The following is a 23,001-nucleotide window of genomic DNA, read 5'->3' as shown; positions in this document are numbered from 1 at the left end:
ACAAGAGTGCATCTACAAAACACAATCTGCAGACACATTTTGTAGAAAGAGCTTTATTAAACATACAGACACAATCAGTGTGAACACAGGACACATGTTCCCATCAAACAAGAAACCATGTACAGCATGTTTAAGAGAATTAGACTCTGGTTCTGCTGCTCACAGGAGCAATTACTCTGGACTTTATTCAACGAATCAGCATTAGACAATCCTAGAAAGATCTAAGACCACATGGCTGGTCAAACACAAACAGGCCCAATGGAGAGGAAACTGGTCCTAGATCAGCATTCTGAGGGGAAAATGTCACCATGAGGCACTATCCCACATATATGATGCAACAAACCAACCTCTAAACCAGAGCCACGCTGGAACACACACACACACACACGCGCACTCGCTCGCACGTTTTCAAGGGGAAACTTTACAAACATAATAAAATGACGAGTGCATGTAAGCACACAGACAGACGCCAAATGAATAAAGGAGCTAAAATCCCAACAGTCCACTTCGATCGAAGACTGAAGTTGATGTGATTTCTTACAAGCTGGTTTGAAACGCAACAAGACCCGTGGATACTGAATTCGTGACTGTGTTCTAAAGGAAACGGAGAGCAAATGAAATTAAAAGGGAAGAGGAGGAGTGTGTAAGAGTGTAAATTTTGTGGTGCATGGGAAGGGTTTGGGGTTGATGGCACAGACATCATATTTTAAGTCCTTTTAGTCCCGGTGAGAGGATAGCACGAGTATTCACATAATCCCTCTTTCCATTCGTCTCGGTCTCGCTTTACGACGGGGAGAATTTTTTGGCCTGTGCACGGACTCTTTTCTCGTACTCCACTCTATTCTGACTGTAAACACAAACACACAGAGCAATCAATACAGGGAACATCTCACACTCGCTGTTCCAGAAACTAGTGAGTCAAGTCATGTGAGCTTCATTCTGCTATATGTAGAGACTTACAATGGAACGAAATGATGTTTCTCACAGGACCACGATGTTACTTATAGAAACATATATAAATGCACATAGCCAAACACTGCAGCAAAATAATGCTGCCTTATAAATAAGATAATAATATAAGAATGCATTGCAATGGTCTCGGTGCTAATACTGAATAAAGTTAACTGAAAATAGTTCTATTTAAATAAAACTATGGAAGCCCATTTCTGCCACATAATAAAAATATGTTTTGGTAAATGATGAGATGCTAATAGTGTAAAAATGAGATAATAAGTGATAATTTGCTTTTTATGTCATAATTATGATTTACCAAACACTATTTTTCATATTCACTTCTGGTGGAAATGGGTTAAATGAGATCAAAGTAAATTATGAGATAAAAGTATGTCATAATTTTTACATCATAATTATGAGATTATGAAATTTACAAAAAAGGTCATTATGAGATAAGTCATAATTATAATATAAAGAGTAAAAATTAAAGAGATAATTGGCTTTTTATGTCATAATTATTGATTTACCAAACATTTTTCACATTCACTTATGCAGTGGAAATGGGTTAAATGAGATAAAAGTAAATTATGAGAAAAGTATGTCATAATTTTGACTCATCATAATTATGAGATAAAGTTTAAATTTAGACAAAAAGTCATAATTATGAGATATTAAGTCATAATTATAACAAAGGGTAAAAACTATGAGATAAAAAGAAATAATTGGCTTTTTATGTCATAATTATGATTTACCAAACACTCTATTTTTCATATTCACTTATGTGGTGGAAATGGGTTAAATGAGATAGAAGTAAATTATGAGATAAAAGTATGTCATAATTTTGATGCCATAATTATGAGATAAAGTTTAAATTCAAGTCATAATTATAACATAAAGAGTAAAAATTGAGAAAGAGATAATTGGCTTTTATGTAATAATTATGATTTACCAAACATTTTTTAATGTTCACTAATGCAGTAGAAATGGATTAAATGAGATAAAAGTAAATTATGAGATAAACGTTTGTCATCATTTTGACAAAAAGATCATAATTAAGAGATTTTAAAGGGATAGTTCACCCAAAAATGAAAATTCTGTCATTATTTGCTCGCCCTCAAGTTGTTCCAAACCTGCATACATTTTTCTTCTGCTGAACACAAAGGAAGATATTTTGAAGAATGTGGGAAACTGAACAGTTCTGGAGCACCACTGACTTCCATAGTATTTTTTTGTTCCTACTATGGAAGTCAATGGTGCCCCAAAGCAGCCTGGTTACAAACTTTCTTCAAAATATCTTCCTTTGTGTTCAACTGAAAAAAGAAATTTATACAGGTTTGGAACAACCTGAGGATGAGTAAATGATGACAGAATTGTCATTTTTGGGTGAACTATCCCTTTAAAAGTCATAATTACAATATGAAAAAGTCCAAATTTTTCTTGGGGCCCCCCCTATGTACATATAAGACATGTAATGCGTCAACATCCGCAAAGTGGGACTTTAATTCCTTCTGTAGCGAAGTCATGTGACGGTAAAACTCTGTGTGCAAAGATGCACTTAGGGTACCGCCAGAGTGTTGAAGCAGCAGTGGGAAGTGTTGTAAATGCCCCTGTGACATTTTTCCGGCCCTGTACTCCAGCTTGCGCATAAAAGCATCGATTGCTTCTTTGCACTCTAAGATGGTTGACTCTGAGCCCTGCAGTCTCCTGTTAGTCTCATTATAAAGTGTGAATATGTCAGCAAGGTATGCGGTTTTAATCCGGAACACATCAGTCAGCTGCTCCGACAATGTGTGGTTCTGACTTCACAGAAATTCCAGGATTTTATCTTGCAGTTCTAGAAAGCGCACGAGCACCTCTGTGTGTAGCAGTAGAGTTTGGTGTGCTTCATCCTCACACAGTTGTGTAAATAATCTGTGGTTGGTAGGGCGAGCTTTAATGAAGTTTACAACTTTTAAAACTGTTGCCAGTATGTCACTAAGGTCTCTGGACAGTTTTTTCTACTGGCGAGTGCCTGGCGATGTGTCATACAGTGGAAGATTACACAGTCTGGAGCCTTTTCCATCAAAAGGCTGTTAAATCCCTTATTTCTACCCATCATCGCGGCAGCCCCATCCGTACAGGAAGCGACAAGATTTGCATAGGGCAGACTGTGGGATGTGAGGTAAGAATCGACAGCCATAAAAATATCTTGACCTGTAGTTCATATGGGTAAATTGGTAGACATAAGTATGTCCCGTTTCAACTCATCTCCGTCAACATACTATACATATACGATAAGCACAGACTCTCCCGCCACTGTGGTCGTTTCATCCAGCTGTATAGCAAATTGGACTTCTCTAAGCTTTTCGTGCAACTGTTTTTTGCAGTTTTCTGCCATTTGATCAATTCTGTCTTTTACAGTGTTGTTAGAAAGTGGGACAGATTTAACTTTTTCAGCTGCTTGCGGGCCACATAGTCCTTTGATTAGCTCCTCTCCAATATTATGCGGCTTTTTTGCCTTGGCAATCAACAGCAAACACTCAAAGGAAGCTTTAGTGGCCTTCTGTAAATCACTACCTGCTCTTTCAAATACTTTTCTGATGTCTGTCGATCTTTTTGACAGAGCCATCTCTTTTTTTCTCTCTAAGAATTCCTGATCTTTACCGATAGTCTCTGGATGCTTCGTTTCCTTTTGCCTGGTTTCATGCTGTCGTTTGCCAGTTTTTCACCGCAGTAGACACATTCTGGCCGAGACTTGTCTTGACCTTCAATAAAACCAAAATTTAGGTAGGTTTTTTCAGTGTCTAAACTTTTTCTTCGCCTCTGATGAAGAATCACCGCATTTACGTTTCTCTGCCATTTTTCCTTTTGATTTTGACGTTACATTGACAAGCACGTTGTGCGATCGATGGAGTGAGCAAAATTGAAATAATTTTATAGAAGATAATTTTTTTTACTGTATTATATTGGCATTGTAAGCACATTTTTATATAAATTAGTGGAACATTTTATGCATCTTTTTTTTTTTTTTTTTTTTTTACCTCAACACATATCCGCTCCCCCCCTGTGAATTCAGGTTGGGAACCACTGCCTTAGATCATGTAGACCACGAGTAGACAGCTCACTAGAATCTGGAACAGTAACCCTTCAGTATGTAGTATGTACTACAACTCTCTGCATGTGTTAAACATACCAGTATATAGTGTACGCCTCTGCCTGAGCTGGATCCTGTATGTTCGGTTCATTTAGGAGCTCCTGAATCCCTAACAGGATCTGAAGGAGTAAAAAAAACATCAGAAGAGTTTTATAATAGTGTATTTTAGGAAACAAAGCAGTGGAATACCATTGACTAGAGTGGAATATAGTTTTAGGTGACCTGTTTAATGGTGATGGCAGGTCTCCAGTCTTTATCCTCCTCCAGGATGGAAAGACACACTGTTCCTGACGGATACACATTCGGATGGAAGAGTGGAGGCTCAAATTTACCTACGAAAGAGAAGTAAGCATTCATGAGATGTGGTTCAGGCAACATGGACTGAATGTGTTTGCGCAAAACTCACACTTTGGAGGTGATGAGGGGTAGTCGTCTTTAAACAGCATCCTTAACTTAAACAGACCTCCTTCCCATGGAGTCTAGGGAGAGATGGAGAGAAATCTCACATGATGCTACAAATCTACAGTGGATTCATGCAATTAAAGGGTTAGTTCACCCAAAAATGAAAATTCTGTCATTAATTACTCAGGCTCATGCCGTTCCACGCCCGTAAGACCTTCGTTAATCTTCGGAACACAAATTAAGATATTTTTGTTTAAATCCGATGGCTCAGTGAGGCCTCCATAGGCAGCAATGACATTTCCTCTCTCAAGTTCCATTAATGTACTAAAAACATATTTAAATCAGTTCATGTGAGTACAGTGGTTCAATATTAATATTATAAAGCGACGAGAATATTTTTGGTGCGCCAAAAAAAATAAAATAAAAAAAATAACGAATTATTTAGTGATGGCCGATTTCAAAACACTGCTTCAGGAAGCTTCGGAGCGTAATGAATCAGCGAGTCGAATCCGCAGTTCGGAGCGCGAAAGTCACGTGATTTCAGCAGTTTGGCGGTTTGACATGCGATCCGAATCATGATTTGACACGCTGATTCATTATGCTCCGAATCTTCCTGAAGCAGTGTTTTGAAATCGGCCATCACTAAATAAGTCGTTATTTTGGGTTTTTTGGCGCACCAAAAATATTTTCGTCGCTTTATAATATTAATATTGAACCACTGTACTCACATGAACTGATTTAAATATGTTTTTAGTACCTTTATGGATCTTGAGAGAGGAAATGTCATTGCTCCCTATGTAGGCCTCACGGAGCCATCGGATTTCAACAAAAATATCTTAATTTGTGTTCCGAAGATCAACGAAGGTCTTAAGGGTGTAAAACGGCACGAGGGTGAGTAATTAATGACAGAATTTTCATTTTTGGGTGAACTAACCCTTTAAAGCTTAAATGAACAGTCTTACCCCCTTCTTTCCTGGAATAGCACATTCCCAGTTCATAAGATTCATGGTACCGTCAGGGTTTTTCGTCGGCACAGCAACAAAGCCCTGGGAACATTTGGTCGGGACAAAAGTGAACACCAGAGTAGGGCTAGGCAATATGGCCAAAAATATTTTGGCTGAATGGTGATATACAGGCATATAGCTCAGTATTTTCTACTTTTTTTCTATTTGGGGGGAAAAAAAAATCCTGCCTAATGTGGTCCAACAAACAATGCTGAGATTTAAAGCTAAGAAAACAAATATAGCGAATGAAAACATGTAGGCTATGCTATATATCAGGGGTATTCAATTAAAGTCCCAAGAGGTCCGGTCTCTTTCCTTCCCAGCGGCGGTCCAGACACACACACACACACACACACACACACATATATGTGACAATATTGTCTTTCCTTGCCATCTACAAATAATTTCCCCAATTATAACAATTAAAAGTTTATTCTGAAATGCTCAACATGCTGATTAATAATGTTAAATGTAGATGGAAAAAACATCTTGTCACAAACCTGGTTTGAACAGTCAGAATCATATTTGTATGACAGATAAAAATAACTATATTTGCAGTGAAACTATATTTTAGTGCAGGCATCCACCTATTTTGCTGCTCACCGTGTTTCTGCCATTGTTGTTAAAATAACCACATCATCTGCAGCTCTTAATGTGGAACTTTAGCATCTTTAGCAAGAGAAAAAACGGAACGGAAAGAGCTTGAATGAAGCGCGTTTGTCTCTAAATAAAAATATTAAAAGATATAGCAGGGAAACATCATTACTATAAACGACCCTGAGCGCTGATGCGCACCACTCTGTTTTTTTGACGCGTTTCGCATTTAGAAACAGTAAAATTGTCATTCTTGTCTATTCATTTATATCTTGCGGTCCGGCTGGAACCAAGCCAGGGTCCAGACCTGGACCGCCATTTGAATATGCCTGCTATATATTTATGTGCAAAAAAAGGGGTTAAAATCACATTACATACATTCTAATATTACATCCAAAAACAAAAATAATGCCTTTTAAAGGGTTAGTTCACCCAAAAATTAAAATTCTGTAATTACTCACCCTTATGTCGTTCTACACCCGTAAGGCCTTCGTTCATCTTCAGAACACAAATTGAGTTATTTTTGATGAAATCCGATGGCTCAGTGAGGCCTCTACAGACAGCAATGTCACAGAACTTCTCAAGATCCAGAAAAGTACTCAAAACATATTTAAATCAGTTCGTGTGAATACAGTGGTTCAACCTTAAATGTTATGAAGCGACAAGTATTGCATACAAGTATGCAAAAAGTATTCTCATCGCTTTATAGTATTAAGATTGAACCACTGTACTCACATGAACTGTTTTAAATACGTTTTGAGTACTTTTCTGGATCTTGAGAAGTTCAATGTCATTGCTGTCTATAGAGGCCTCACTGAGCCATCGGATTTCAACAAAAATAACTTAATTTGTGTTCCGAAGATTAACGAAGGCCTTACGGGTGTAGAATGACATGAGGATGAATAATAAATGACATTATTTTCATTTTTGGGTGAACTAACCCTTTAAAGCAGAAGTTAAACTCACTAAACTAAAAATGAAAAAAAAAAAAAAAAAAAAAAAGCACAATAGTCACTTTACAGTTACTACTATCATAAAAATACACTTACTTGTAGCTTTAAAATTCTACATATGGTACATTTATTGTCTAACAATAAATATTTTAGCAAAATGTATATTTTAGTCAGAATTATTGCGCTCCTATTCTATTGTGCTCTGTCTGTTTGCCTCAGATGTTCACTGAAGTCTCCGCTAAACTTCACAGACTCGCTTGTATAAGGCTCGTCCACTACTGATGGCAAAAGAGAAATATTTGCATGATTTTCTAACATTTACAGATGGAGAATATACCTGGGAAATGTAAGTTATGCACTGAGGAAAACACCATGTCTCAAATGCATGAAACAGCGCAAGTATCTGTCAAAGCTGCCTTAAACTATAAGGGATAACTATATCTTACAAGCTATTTTAAAGTCCTTAATATTTAGCATATGTCTCATGTAGGACAAATTGGACATATTTCTGCGCAACAGCTCACTTTATGTCCACCGCTATTTTTCCAGATGTGCTCATATCAAACTACTGTATATCGATTTAAACGGTATTGCCTCATTCTATAATCGCACATAAAAATATATCTGTACAGACTCGATATACCACCCAGCCCTACACCAGAGGATACAATGCGTTACAGGGTTATTTAATAGTATATAAAACCAGCAATTACTTGTAGAATTATAAATGTGATTATGTAGATTGTAAATGCATTCATTAAAAGAATGTTACTCACGAATGGATGGTCTTTCCTCCATGCTTTGCGCTCTTGTGCAAGTCGACTCAGAGCAATGCCAGACATGACCACTGATCCTATGGAGAAGTGCACATTATATTTATTATATAAATATATGTATAAGAGCCCATCATCCGTCCATCCATCCATCCATCCATCTATCTATCGGTGTTTGTGGTAAGTTTTTTACATTGTGTGAAACTGGAATAGTATAAAAAAAAAAAATAAGAAATTCACCAAAACAAAATATAGTTAAAGGGACAAATTAAGGGCTAATATTTAAAGGGACAGTATCAAAATATATACTTAGAAAGTGTCTATCATATACGCCTTTCTTGTGACTGATGCACATGAGAAACGTCATAAAGATTCTTATGCGAAACTTTATTTTTTCGCATGTGAAAGTATTTTTTTTAATGAATATTATGCCAAATAAATTTTATCCAGATCTAAACGATACACTGTACATGTTGGTGAATTACCAACGTATAAAAACCCACGTAAACTAACTGGCTATATATAGTTCGCCGTGAGTTACTACAAATTAATCATTTTCCCAATATTGTAGCATCGGGGTAAGCTGTGCCAGTGGTTCAAATAATAGTAATAGTGATCTTTGCCTCTAAATACAGCAAATCCATTTATGTTCAATTATGTAAAAATATAAATGATTTGATTCCCAATGATTCTTGGATCCCTTGACATGACAGTTTACCCCAAAACACTTGTTCATCAAATTTATATGGTCAAATCATAATCAAGATTTCTTAACTTCACAGTATTACACTAAAATCGATGTAAAATTGATCCACAATATGACATCACAATTAAGATTTTACGTCACACTGTGTAATCAACCAAACATCATAATTACAACTGAGGTTATTTACTTCCTCTTACAAAGATATAATAAAGGGTAAAACTCCAGATTACGATGTCATAATATTAAGTTTACAACCTTGATTATGGCGTCACAATACAGATTTTTAAGTGCTCATAACAGAAGTTCACGCTACACTATGACATAATGGGATTTTAACTCCATAGTTTGACACCATAATCAAGGAAGGGTTTAAACTTAACATTATGACATCATAAAATGTCAATAAATATGGAGTCCAGCGCTGGAACGCTGTTCATGAGCGCGCAGGACAAAGAAACTCGACTTCCTTTGACGCGAGCGCGCGTTCACACAGCAACCATACCAAACAAAACCGATGCGAACGTTTACTAGTTACCAAAACACAGTAACGCCTCGCCCGTGTGGACAGGGCCGTCTTACCTTGAGAATCCCAGTGTTATTCGTCTTCTGGGCCCGCTCACTCGAACCGTGTTTGACTCGGTACCAAAGCTGTGAAGTTTCCCTCCCGAAAACACATTCGGTTCTGAGTGAAGCAGTCTAATCAGGACCAGCGGCACTACACGCAGATCGCCTGAAGGAAAATTCGGGATCGATTTAAATAACGCTAATGTTGTTCTTTTAGCCGATCGAATTGTTTAAATATTTTAGCTTAGATGTATAGGCGCCATGTGTTTGGGAATATGAGGCGTTGTCTTTACCCTCGTGGAAACATTTAGAACAGGCATTCCAATAGACGGCTAAAATTTAAAGGGACAGTAACAGAATAATAATAATAATAAAAATCTATCTTTTTGTCTGTCTATCTATCTATCTGTCTGTCTGTGTGGTGCTTGTTACAATATATGAAATTGGAATAGTAAAATAAATTCACCAAAACAAAAACGTCAGTGACAAAATCCCAATGGGCCTCAAATTTTTTGTTGTTTGTAAACATGTTGAGACTCACTATGATCTTCACATTTGCCACAAATATTTTTTTAATGAATTAATGCAGAATACAGTTTGATGGCTGCAAATAAAAATTATGGCTTATAAACCCTGGCAGGTGTGGCAAGAAAATTAATTTTTGGAGATTGGGACAAAAAAATATGGAGCAACTGAAACAAGCCAGAAAGTAGGCTATTTTTTTCAGCTCATGTTTACAGTGGTGTCTCAGTAGAAGCATTCTTCATACATGGAACATCCACAGAAAACTCAATATGCAAGCACTGAATAAAGTAGTTGTGTTGTCCTGGACTTTCTAAAAGCCATAGGAATGGAGTGATGAAAAGCACAACTCCAAGCGATGCTTTCAAAGAAATTACACTGACACAGAAAAACAGCTGCTTTTGTGTTCTGATGATATTAATGACTTTATACACATCAGTGATGTGGAAAACCACACATGAATAGTCTGTTTTCATACAACTGACTCTTTTTTTTTATTGGACGGTCACGTGTGTGCACAGATGGCGCGGCATCAATGACAGCTCGGACTCATGGATTAATCTCTCAGCATGAAGGGGGAATCTTAATATTCAAATGATGCTCTCCATTACGCATGAGGAAGCATTAGCCGGAATTACACAATGTTTGGAATGATGCTGTTAAAGTGATCAACTTAATCAAATCATGACATGACCTCATCATGACATCACTGAGATACTATTAGGCCTATTTTTATTCATTTAGTTAAACTTTTAGTTATTATTATTATGTTTATAAATATCGCTACATAATTTTTATTTCAGTTTTAGTTTTTGTTATTTTAGTAGCCTACATTAGGGTTGTCATGATACCCTAAAAACATATCTTACGATAGCCAGCAGAAGTATAACGCTACCATGCAGTATTTTAATAATTTAAAATGTACAAAACGAACCAAATTTTCATAAATACGTAGATGTACTAAATGAAAACAGACCATATTTTCCTCTGAATACTTTATTAATGAGAAAGAATAACTGGCTATTGTTACCAATCAAATATAATCAGTGTAAACAAAATCTTAGCACTGCCAAAGCGACATTTAGATTTACACTGACAGTTCAATGCTGCTCAGAAGTGGTATTAATGCATTTACACTGCGATTACAATTGCATAAATAATGTTATGAGATTAATGTTTTAAATAGGCTATAAAACTCTGAAAACAGAAATATGAAAATGATGGAAAATTTTAAATGGGAAACTACAGCCGCCAGTAGGTGGCAGCAAGTCTTAATGATTGAGTCACTGAATCATTTATTCAACCGATTCGTTAAAAACGTCTGATTCATTCAGGAACGTAGCTGAGCCTGCGTCTCAATGTGTATACTATCCATCCTAAATAGTATGTGACATTAATATTCAATACTATTTAGGGCGGATAGGGTGGATAGTATGCAGATTGGGATGCAGGGAAATGTTTTTATGAATGGCTCGGTGAATCATTGATTCGCCCGATTTGTTCAAAATACGGATTCATTCAGAAACCAAACAAAACATCGCTATATGTTGCGCAACAGTTCAGCTTTGTTTAGAACTGTTTTCATTGGCGAAATAGAGCGAAAATATCAATATTGACAATGCTTTGTCTAAAATGTCCTTTAATATTAACTTTTAGTTTACTGAACTGTTGTATAAAATCAGTCACATTTGCAATAGTGTTCACAGCACTCTTGCTCGTGTTTTGCTGAACTATCGTGTTATAGCCTAAATATAAAAAACAAGAACTCACACAGGAAATTTTTTTGCCCCCATATCATGAAATCTCCAACTCTGACTGGAGGTCAGCTTTAGCTTTAGTATCGCGATACTACCGCAGTGCCGGTATACCGTGTAACCCTAGCCTACGTCAGTTTATATATATATATATATATATATATATATATATATTATATCAGTGTTAATGTTTATTTTAGATTTTATTTTAATTACCAAAAACTATTTTTTAAGAATTATAGTTTTAATAACACTGTCCCTAATAACCTGCTTTCTCCAAAATGTCAGTAAGAAGCACACAGACACATAACTATTTGTTAAAAATGCATTTATGTCTTAAAAGTGTGTGGATGTGTGTTGCTACATTCAGCTACTTGGATTTTATAGTGATATGAGATTTTGCAGTACAGATTTAGATTTTACTAGTTACCAAAAACTACAAAATGTGTTTAGCATTTTCAAAAATGACATACAAATGCATCTATTGTTACCTTATAGGATGTATAATAATGTTTGTCCATATATCAAAATGTGCAAGGTGTCATATATGCTTCCACTATCCCGTCTTTCCTCTTGATTGACAGACAGAAAAGCTCTTTCCCTTTAAGGTCCAGCCATACAGTAAGAAGATACACTAACAAATTTCTTAACAGCAAGGATGCATTTACTGATACCTCTGAAATATTGCCTGGATAATAATAATAATAATAATAATAGCAGTAGTGCAAAAGCAATAATGTTCACATTAAAAAGGAGTATAAAACATACAGGTTTCCAGATATAGTTCAAAAGTTTGGGGTCAGTAAGATTTTTTTTTTTTTTAAGAAATTAATACTTTTATTCAGCAAGGATGCATTAAATTGTGACAGTAAAGACATTTATAATGTTACAAAAGATTCTATTTCAAATAAAAGCTGTTCTTTTGGAACTTCATCAAATAATCCTAATTAAAGTGTAACACTGTATCAAATATTGAGCAGCACAACTGTTTTCAACATTGATAATAATAATAATAAATGTTTCTTGAGCAGCAAATCATCATATTAGAATGATTTCTGAAGGATCATGTGACTGAAGACTGGAGTAATGATGCTGAAAATGTAGCTTTGATCACAGGAATAAATTATATTTTAAAAGATACTACAATAGAAAATACTTATTTTATATTGCAATAATATTTCACAATATTACTGTATTTATGATCAAATAAATGCAGCATGGGTTAGCAGAAGAGCATAATATTTCAAAACTTACAGACCCCAAACTTCTGAAATCTCACACTGAGAAGTGTTACTCAGCACTACAACTGTGGCGCCACTGCAAAATTAGTACCGATTTTTAAAATCACTATTGTTAACTTTTTGTTGTTTATACAAATCATAAGACAGTGGGGTCCAAAAGAAACCACAATAAAAATCTGGAACCTTAAACTTTCTGAAAAGGTTAAAACAAAGAAAAAGTTCTGGTGTTCCATTAAGACAAAATATTTCTATATGACTAATCAAATGTAAGTAAATGAATGACATTGATCATGTGACTCATGCTCAGATTTTCCTGCTTCCACTGAAGCTCAGTGTAAACAGTGAACATGATGATCCGGTTTTGTTCGTGTCATTAAAGTAAAACAGAGACAAACCAAATACTAAGATATTTTTGTAACAAAAAGTACTTGTTTGAAATTAGAAAATGCAAAATTGAAGCATTATCACTATTGGACCCCACTGTATATAGAGTGACTGTGATTGTAACAGGTGGGCAGTGATTCAGAGTGACGTGAACATTTCCTTTTGATCCCTGAGATTTACATCGGTCCAGTTCTTCAGATCCCGACCAGAAGATCAAAACAAAGCATCCCAGTTTTTATTCCAACAGATTAACAGGCACCTTAAGTGGACGTGCTCTTCACGTGTTGCTTGCGTGCTTCAGTGCTCTTTGAGGCGTGAAGAGAACAAGCTCATGGAATGTTCTAGAAAGAACTGATATGTCTCAAAACACGGGAGCTCTAGATGATCATATTCTAGATCCGCGCTCCTGTAGGATCTGAGGGAAAACACTAGATGAGTTATATAATACAACAGAAGATTACTAATCTGCATTGAGCTACTGTCACAAATAACGGCTCGGTTTGGAACAACATACTACTTTTACTATTTCTGAAGAAAGTTTGGGGTCGGTAAGATTTCTTCTTAAATCTCTTCTGCTCACCAAGGCTGCATTTATTTGATCAAAAATACAGTAAAATCAGTAATATTGTTAAATATTATTACAATTTAAAATAACTGTTTTCTATTTGAATATATTGTAAAATTAAATTTATTTCAGTGATGCCATGCTGAATTTTCAGCATCATTACGCCGGTCTTCAGTGTCACATGATTCTTCAGATCATGCTGCTCAAGAAACATTTATTATTGTTATTTTTAGGATACTTTGATGACTAGAAAGTTTAAAAGAACAGAATTTATCTGAAATAGAAATCTTTTGTAACATTATAAATGTCTTTACTGTCACTTTTGATCAATTTAACATGTCTTTGCTATATTAAAAGTATTAAAAGTCTTGCTGACCCCAGACTTTTCAAAATGTAGTGTATACTACTGTGCATAGTATGTGAATTTTCTGTATGCATAGAATACAAAGAATATTACGTATATTTGTAGAAGTAAACCAAAAGCAATACAAAAGTTTTGACATCATTATTTTTGACTCTTTCTTAAAATATTACTCTATCAATCTATGCAGTATATACTATAGTGTGCACAGTATAAAAATTTTCAGTATGCATGGAATACCTGGATGATGTACTACATTACAGGGCACACTGCTTGATTATATTGTATCCCACAATGCAACATGATTGACATGATTTTCCAGTTTCATTCTTTAAATGAACCATAAGAATTACGAGTCACAGTTTTTAACATTTAAACAGAAAATTATGAATTTTAATTGAAAAATAATTGAATTTGATTTTCAAAATGATTTACATTTATCAGTTTATAAATTTCACTTTAAAATAAATGCTAATGAATAAATGTTAAAATAAAAATAGATTTTGAAAAAAAAAGCAAAATAACTATAAAATAAATCCATTCACAGAATGACACTCACAGAATTCAACATAAACATAATGAGGACATGTGATCAACGTAATAAGGTCACCGTTCTATTTTTAAAAAGTAGTATGCAGTATTCAGTGTATACTGCGCAGAATGCAGTATGCTTGTATCCATTTGGAACACAACCAAACACTCATGCTGCTTACCTTTGCTTTCTCACTGGGCTGTGTGTTGCTGCTATATGATTGGTTGTGCAGTTCCTTAGAAACAACACACAAGAACTCCGCCTGATCTTCATTACCATAGTTATAGGAAGAGCCGATACTGACCAACTACATAAAACATGAACGAGAGACAGAGATGGAGAGGAACAGACAGAGAGATTAGCAAATGTTGTCATCGAGCGACTATAAACGATTAAAGCAACAGTCCACCCAAAAACGCAAGTGATGTCATGAGTCACTGAAAACGTATCTCGCAAATCTCGTTTTTGAGATTTGCTTAAATTCAAATGCAGGATTTTTTTGGAGCTTGACAGCATCTGTTCCCATTCACTTTCACTGTACAGTGTGAATGTTGTGCACAACATCTAGATATAAAGTGCAGGTTTGGAACAACATGAGGGTGAGAAAATGATGACAGAACTGCCAACACTTTAAGGCAAGACACTACTGGCAATTGTTTTTTATGTACTTCTCAATTTTGAGAGTTGTTTCAGACTAGTGAAAAGAAAACATCCAAAATACACTTTTAAAGGGGACCTATAATGCCCCTTTTCACAAGATGTAATATAAGTCTCTGGTGTCCCCAGAATGTATCTGTAAAGTTTCAGCTCAAAATACCCCACAGATCATTTATTATAGCTTGTCAAATTTGCCCCTATTTGGGTGTGAACAAAAACCCGCCGTTTTTGTGTGTGTCCCTTTAAATGCAAATGAGCTGCTGCACCCGGCACCCTTTCCAGAAGAGGGTGGAGCTTTAACAGCTCAACAGAAACAAAGCTGGAGAATCTCACACAGCCAAAATGAGGATTGTCAGTAACGGTGTTCAGCCTTACATTGTTCAAACCGGAGTCGACACTGATGGAGAGACTCAGGAAGAAGTTACAACTTTTAGAATGAAACTGGACGTTTCTGAATGGTTAGTGGATAAATTTATGTTGTTTCTGTGGAGTTGATTCAACTCATTGACTAGCATGTGCCGTCATGTTAATCTTTTATGCAAAACCCGTATGGACACCCTCTATACATAGCACACCTGTTTGCCAAACAGAGTCATGCACAACAGGCTAACGTTTATGATTGCTATCAAATGCTGTGAATGGTCTAATATTTTTTCCAAAATATTAATCAGACAGAAACGTTTTTTTTTTTTAACAATCGAGCTCGCCAGGGTCCAAGCTAACTAAACTCTAAATAGTGTTCAGTGCTCATCTGTGCAGCCAATGACAGAACAGTTAGCATGCTTTGCTCGAACTTTTGCCTTGGAGTTAGGACTGGTACACTGTGTACGCTTGGAAAAACAAAATGGAGGCGCCGTGGGTGGAAACGTGCAGGTTAAGGGGCGGTAATATTATAATAAGATCCCCTTCCTACATCACTAGGGGAGCTCATTTTTTCACATACTTGCAGAGAAAGGCTTGCCAAAACAAAGTTACTGGATTGTCATTTTCATGTTTTTTGGGTTAATAGATGCACCGGGGGAGTCGATTATAGCACTTAAACACGGAAGATTTTCATGATATGTCACCATTAAACGTTTATTTTTATTGCACTTTATCTATTTCCATCTATAGATATCAATCACAATGCATATTTTTAAAGGCTGTTTTCTAAAAAATATTTTTTTCTCCTGCAGTCAGAAAACCATCTATATAATGAAAGTTTTTACAGAGGGGTTTGTTTCATATATCATCTGACTGATACAACATTTTAGTCCTAAAAATATGGTGAAAATGTATTTTTTTCTGGCTGTTGACATTATTTCTTGATTGATGGAGTGATAAAAAGAGATCTCAAATATCCCCTCAGTAAAAACCATGTCAACAAAATGAAACAAGAATTCTGGCTTTATCCAATGTTCAGATTTCAGTTGTGAAAATGTATGCAAATTAGATAATTAGACAATTTGCATATTTACACATTACATCATATAAAACTTGTAGTACAAAAAATGTTTGCAGTTCCTAAATAATCAATCAATTAGAGACGTATGTTGATATCTACTTGTTACATTTTTACCCTATTCGCCTGGGGTGTCTTGCCTTAAATTAAAATACAACATAGTGCACTTAAATAGTCAACATGCTTGGGAATGCATTAGAATGCAGAGACTCACACGTTGTTAAAAACATGCTTACACTTATAAACATGCAGAACAAAAGCACCAACATTCATGCAGTCACATGCCAGACCATTGCAATGAACGACGGCATGCAGTGGTTAGTGGGAGGACAGGGGATTGTTGGACACACCTCTCCACTGTGGGCGGGGTGAGTTTGGCTTGACTCCTCCCCCTTCACCTCCCGAGACACAATCAGGAAAAACTCTGACTTCTGGGCCCGCCCATAACCTACACTGACAAGCTGCAACAACCAATCAGAGCGTAAGGCAGGGCCTGCATCACACACCACAGGTCAGCTGACCCGGCGGGAGCGATTCTGATTGTTGTGGAGCTGGAATGATCAGGTGAACTAATGTCAGGTTTGATTTACCTGCTCAAACTTCCATCCGTCTGACATGGTTGAGACCATCTGCGTAAGTTCTTCCTCTTGACACTGCAACACTCTGTAAACATGCTTGACTGGGGTCTGAAGACAGAGACAAGGGTGGTAAACATGTAAAACACTTGTCCTTCATTTACATGCTACATGTAGACAAAGAAAATGCCATTTAAATGTAATCAATTTCATTTAAATGTTCATTGTTTTGTTTGACAAGTGTGCTTGTGCTGTCTTTCATTAAACTGAATGACATTTGGTTTGATATTTTATCTCAAGTCCATCATACATTTTTAAGTGTCTTAAGTATCAAATATCATCAGGAAAATGTATAATTAATATTTAGAGTTAAATGTAGTCTTATATGTGTTGCAGCTTAGTCAGGACAAACTATTGCTATTTAACATCAAACATTGCTGATGTTTTAAAAATCAGGGACATATTCTGCATTTTTGCAGTATTTTATTTTGTGCCCTGAAGTCAAACAAAATATAATGTACAATATCACTCAAAGTTTCCTTCATCAAAAACAGTCAGAAATAAAGCTGAAATAAATTATAAATACTCAATGAAAAACTATTAGGTGAAAAATTAATGGCAGCTAACTGAAATAAGTTTTATGCTCTAAAGCTGAAAATAAATCAAAATTGAACAAAAAACTGAAATGAAAATGAATTAAACCTAAATATTAATATTAAAAAACAAAAACTAATAAAAATGTCAAGTGCACAAAATTAAAATAAAATTAATTTAAAAAAAAGTAAAATAAAACTAAAATATTAATAAAACTAGTGCTGTCAAATCGATTAATCGTAATTAATCGCATCTAATATAAAATTCTGTTTACATAATATGTGTGTAATATATATTATTATATTTATATATATTATATATACAGTACTGTATGTGTGTATGTGTCTGTGTGTGTGTATATATATATATATACACATATACATGCACACACATATATATATGTAAATATATGTGTGTATACACACAAAGACATATATATATATATATATATATATATAAATGTAATTATATACACATATATCATGTAACAAACTTTTTTAGATATTCACAATTAATCGATTTGACAGTACTAGTGTGTATATGTGTGTGTGTGTGTGTGTGTGTGCGTATGTTTGTATATATATATATATACACACACACACACACACACACACACACATACATATATATATTATATTTACAAACTTTTGTTAGATGCGATTATACACGATTAATTGATTTGACAGCACTAGTGTGTGTATATGTGTGTGTGTGTGTGTGTTGTGCGTATGTTTGTATATATATATATATATATATATATATATATATATACACATATATATATTGTATTTACAAACTTTTGTTAGATGCGATTATACACGATTAATTGATTTGACAGTACTAGTGTGTATATATATATGTGTGTGTGTGTGTGTGTGCATATGTTTGTGTATATATATATACACACACACACACACATTATATTTATAAACTTTTGTTAGATGCGATTATACACGATTAATTGATTTGACAGTACTAATACAAATTATATTAGTATATAAATAATACTAAAATAGCTGTGAATTGCTTACAGTATGTTGAAGCATATCTCAGTTGAGAGTCTGTTTTGATAAAAGAATCTAAAAATAAATGTTAAAGGATTTCAATGTCTGTCAAAGTGAATTGTGTGTGTTCACACTGTCTTACGTGTGTCGTCTTAGCTTCTCTTTCACTGATCTTTTCTTTGATGACTTTTATTAATGATGTGATGTTGTAGAACTCCGCCTCTTCAAGAGCTCCTGAGACACACATGCAAGCAGAATGAAAGTTACAGAGCAACTATCACAGTCTCAATCATGTCAGTTTGACGGTGCACATGTGTCGTACCTTCCTCCGTCAGGTTCTTGTTGAGGACCAGCTTTCCATGTCTCAGATAATTCAGTATGGGCCCGAAATACATGGGATCCCTGTCAATCAAATATGCCCCTGTCTCATCCTACAGTATAAATGAAAGGACAGAGAAAGAAACCTCAGCAACCACATTGCGACGTCCTGAAAACACCCTCACCCAAGTAGCTGCCTAGCAATGCCCTAGCAACCATCCAGAACACCCTAGCAACCACATAGAAATGTGCTAAAACCCTCTGAAAACCTAAGCAACAGCCATTATAGCAACTGGCGAATTCATAGCAAAAAATAGTAACATCTAAGGGGCCGTTTACACAACACCTAAAAAACTTTTTGGCCGTTCATTTACACGACAATGGTGTTTTAGTGGCATGGAAACTTTTGATACATTTTTGAAAACAGGTTTCAAAGTGCAAGTTTTTGAAAACGATACCGTTGTTGTCTCAAATCTGTGAAAATGGTGACGATGTAGTGACAAATTGGGTCCCCCCCAATAACCGCGTGCCCGTGAGTTTTGCACTATGGAAAATGTGAAAATCAAGTTATCATTATTATTACAAAAACAGCATCTTTTACTTTACTTTGCATGCAACCATCGAACAGAGAAGAGATCCATTAGAGGAAAGTGAGTTTAAACATTAATGAGCTGTGCGTGTGTGGGACTCGGCATCTGTTTTTAATGGCATGCAGGCCACATTCATAAAAAAATAAACGTACGTTACGTACACAAGCGCCCAAACTCACATCCACGCACAAATTCCGTTCAAGCTTCAACCAGGACGCTTCCAGATGCAAAATAGACCTGGAACAGTGTGTGAGGCTGAAATCACCCTTTTATAAAATCTGGGGCACAAACAGTGTGGAGTGATTTCCCAGAGCCTTAGAGACTCCTGCTCTTTACAGGGTTAAAGCCCCTAGAGAGCAGGATTATTCTGGATTAGGGTTATTTTGAGATTACCGTCTGAGATTTGAGAGATGAGAGGAGGTGAGACAGCCGGAGCTGCGAGAACTAGAAAGAATGTGACACACGCTGTTGTCCAAATGGCAAAAAGAAAGAATTTTATTTGTTATAGCGAAATTAGATCATTTAAGTGTGCACTTCAACTACTCATTATATGATAAGATTTACATAGAGGAAGCGTGTAATGTTTTTCTTTTGCGTTTTTCTCGTAAAGACGACAACATAGTCAAAACGATCCCCATTCACACGGATCCACAAAAATGATTAAAAACGCTGTATTCTGCTGTCAGGCCAGTAGGTGGCGATGTCCCTTTGTTAAGAAAAACTATGCACCTATAGACTGAACATGTAATACGCATGTGCATGACGTCACCGTTTTCACAAATTTGCATTTTTGTAGTTTACACAGAGACAAAAACGGTATCAATTTCAAAAATGCGCACTTTGAAACCCGTTTACACGACAATGATGTACTAAACATGGAAAAGTTTTTCCTTCGCACTTTTCGTGTACAGATGACAACGTTGTCAAAATGACTCATGTTCACACGGAACCGCGAAAAAGATTAAAAACACTGTATTACGCAAGTCATGCCAGTAGTTGGCGATATCACTTTGTAAAAAAATAAAAAATTTCAATTTTCAAAAGTTTGTTTTCAGGACCCCAAAACAGCGTGATTTTGTAAATGAACGACCAAAACGCATAAAAAGTTTTTAGTTGAAAACGGTGTCGTGTAAACGGCTCCTCAAACATGTTTCCCGAACACTGCCTCGAAAAAACAAATAGCTCCGCCCCCAAACTCACACAATTGGTTGAGACAATAAACAGCAATTGCGTGAGTTTGGGGGCGGAGCTACATGTTTTTTCGGGGCAGTGTATCGCACAACCAATTCGTACGTATTTTACGAGGTGGCTAATCGTACGAATTCGTACGATTTGTATAAACCCCAGTGACAGGTAAGTTTAGGGGTAATTCGTATGAATTCATACAAATTTGGCAATTTGTAAAATATGTACAATTTAGCAAAAAACGTACACATTTGTACGAGTGACAGGAGATAATTACAAGCATTTTAGTACAAAATCACTTACGCAAAAATTTAAATATTAGGCAGTAAGATTTCATAAACATGTAAAGTTATTTCATCGTTATATTACAAAAATTTTATTTTCATCCATTTAACGTCACAGTAATTGCTATTAGTAAACCCGATTTTAATAAACAAACATCAAAAACACTTTGAAAAGCACTTTAAGGATAAATTCAAATATTAGTTTGTAATATTTATTCATTATGTAGAAACTTTATTTTCCTCCATTTTATGTCACAATAGTGCTATTTTTACTGCGTTTTAAAATGTTATCAATATTCTTAAGATAATGTTTTTGATATAATTGATCAGTTTTCTGATTTTATCAATTATAAATTGAGTGGTTGGATAAAACGCAATGAATGTACAACCATAATTTGTTACTTCAGCACCTCTTTGATTTTACACTGAAAAATATTTCTGGCCTTCACTTGAAACCTCCAGCTTGGATTCATCCCTGCTCTTTGCCTGATCTGACCCATGCAGCGTAACCTTCCACCCTGATCTCTGACACAGCTCAGGTGTCATAAGCGGGATTGTGTCCAGATTACAAGGCAAAACTGGGGCAGATGTGCTGATGATGTCATCGACATGGCCACCCCAGGACGCCACAGACAAACAAGGTGCCACAATCTGCCCGCACATCTTCCCAGCCACGAACACTCATGGAGAAGAACAGAAGAGACCTTGTTCTGGGACTGGGAGAGGAGGGGTGGGGCGGACGGTAAAAGTGTGTTTGTTCGAGTCCATCCGACAGGAAAACAACTCGAGACAAAAACAACCATCTGGACAACCCCCAAATTACCATAGAAACAATACAAATAACTCCATACAACAATATAAGTGATTATGAACTTAGGAGAAGTGAAATAACAGCTAGAGACAGCTTCATACTCATGACCCATTTTAAAGCTAAACTGAGCAGAAATAGATCTTTTGTCTTTTGAATAATTTAAAAACTGAACAAAAACAGATTTATGCATGGTTAATGTCAAATGGCAATCAAATATATATATTTTAAACAGAATAGATACATTCATTTCTGTACAGCTTTCAGTTTTACATTACAGATTTTATTTTGTTTATATATTTTGTTCTGTATAGGTGCACATTTATATAAGGTTACTATATCTTATTTAATAATGGGCCTGTGTGAATTAATATAATTATTTTTACAAATCATTATTACGTGAAATAAGGCTGTATTTGAGTATCATTTTACAGACTTCTGCACTCTCTAACCTACTTTTCCCACCCATTCTTTATAAATAACTTATAAATTAACTAAATAAATAAAAGGTCTGTCTTTTAGATGCTAAGTTATTTATCTCAGTTGAACTTGCAAAAATAAAATGATCTCTAAATGAAATAAATCAAACTGTAGTTACCTTATCAGAATCGAGGTCTGGCTCCGCTTGGCACAGTCGGAACAGGAATGATTTGGGGTCCCGGCAGAGAGTCTGTCTGGTGGTCAGAAAATACGTGCCGCCGACGTTCAAACGGACCCATTTGGAGGATCTGTGGTTGAAGGTCTGTACCGGAGCCGCGCGCCGACAGTCGTGGCCGCTGATCTCGCCGTGACTCTCGGCCATCCTGCGCTCGGTGTTCTGCTGAAATGCGGTGACCGCGCGCCTCTCCAATAACCAAGTTAAACCAACAGACGCGCGCGGCAGAGCGCGAAGAGCGCTCCGCACTGACGGCGCCGAGAAACACCCCTCAGTTTTGTTATTACGCGCAAGACAGAGGAAAGACATGGGCTGTGTTGTTTATTCCGATATCTAAATCCACTGTATAGCGTATTGCGACTGAATTTCCACTTGTGATTCGAAAAGGAATCATTCTTTTGAACCGATACTTTTTAGTGATTCGACCGAACCGCTTAGCAGAGCGTTT

The 23,001-nt window shown here is 35.8% G+C and overlaps 2 protein-coding genes across 3 annotated transcripts; both read right to left on the bottom strand.

Moving 5' to 3' along the window:
- Positions 1–37: 37 nt before the first annotated feature.
- On the bottom strand, positions 38–9,349 carry ube2ib (ubiquitin-conjugating enzyme E2Ib). The gene is made up of 7 exons (XM_051882370.1): positions 9,099–9,349; positions 7,817–7,893; positions 5,452–5,535; positions 4,494–4,566; positions 4,310–4,419; positions 4,127–4,206; positions 38–847 (listed from the first exon to the last, which is right to left on the bottom strand). Exons 2-7 carry the CDS (start codon positions 7,880–7,882, stop codon positions 784–786), a joined length of 477 nt encoding a protein of 158 aa, XP_051738330.1. The 5' UTR covers positions 7,883–7,893; positions 9,099–9,349; the 3' UTR covers positions 38–783.
- A 2,321-nt stretch (positions 9,350–11,670) lies between these two features.
- kctd5b (potassium channel tetramerization domain containing 5b) lies at positions 11,671–23,001 on the bottom strand. Of its 2 annotated transcripts, XM_051882858.1 has the most exons (7): positions 22,497–23,001; positions 19,036–19,144; positions 18,856–18,947; positions 17,131–17,226; positions 16,891–17,001; positions 14,624–14,749; positions 11,671–13,399 (listed from the first exon to the last, which is right to left on the bottom strand). In XM_051882858.1, the coding sequence occupies exons 1-7, from the start codon at positions 22,860–22,862 to the stop codon at positions 13,370–13,372; spliced, it is 930 nt and encodes a 309-aa protein (XP_051738818.1). In that variant the 5' UTR covers positions 22,863–23,001; the 3' UTR covers positions 11,671–13,369. The 2 variants fall into 2 exon arrangements, with proteins under 2 accessions (XP_051738818.1, XP_051738819.1); XM_051882859.1 differs by lacking the exon at positions 16,891–17,001 and having other exon boundaries at positions 22,497–22,990.

The sequence above is a fragment of the Ctenopharyngodon idella genome, chromosome 23 (genome assembly GCF_019924925.1).
Source record: "Ctenopharyngodon idella isolate HZGC_01 chromosome 23, HZGC01, whole genome shotgun sequence".
In the NCBI taxonomy this organism is placed as follows: Eukaryota; Metazoa; Chordata; class Actinopteri; order Cypriniformes; family Xenocyprididae; genus Ctenopharyngodon; species Ctenopharyngodon idella.
This window is presented reverse-complemented; position numbering and strand designations above follow the sequence as displayed.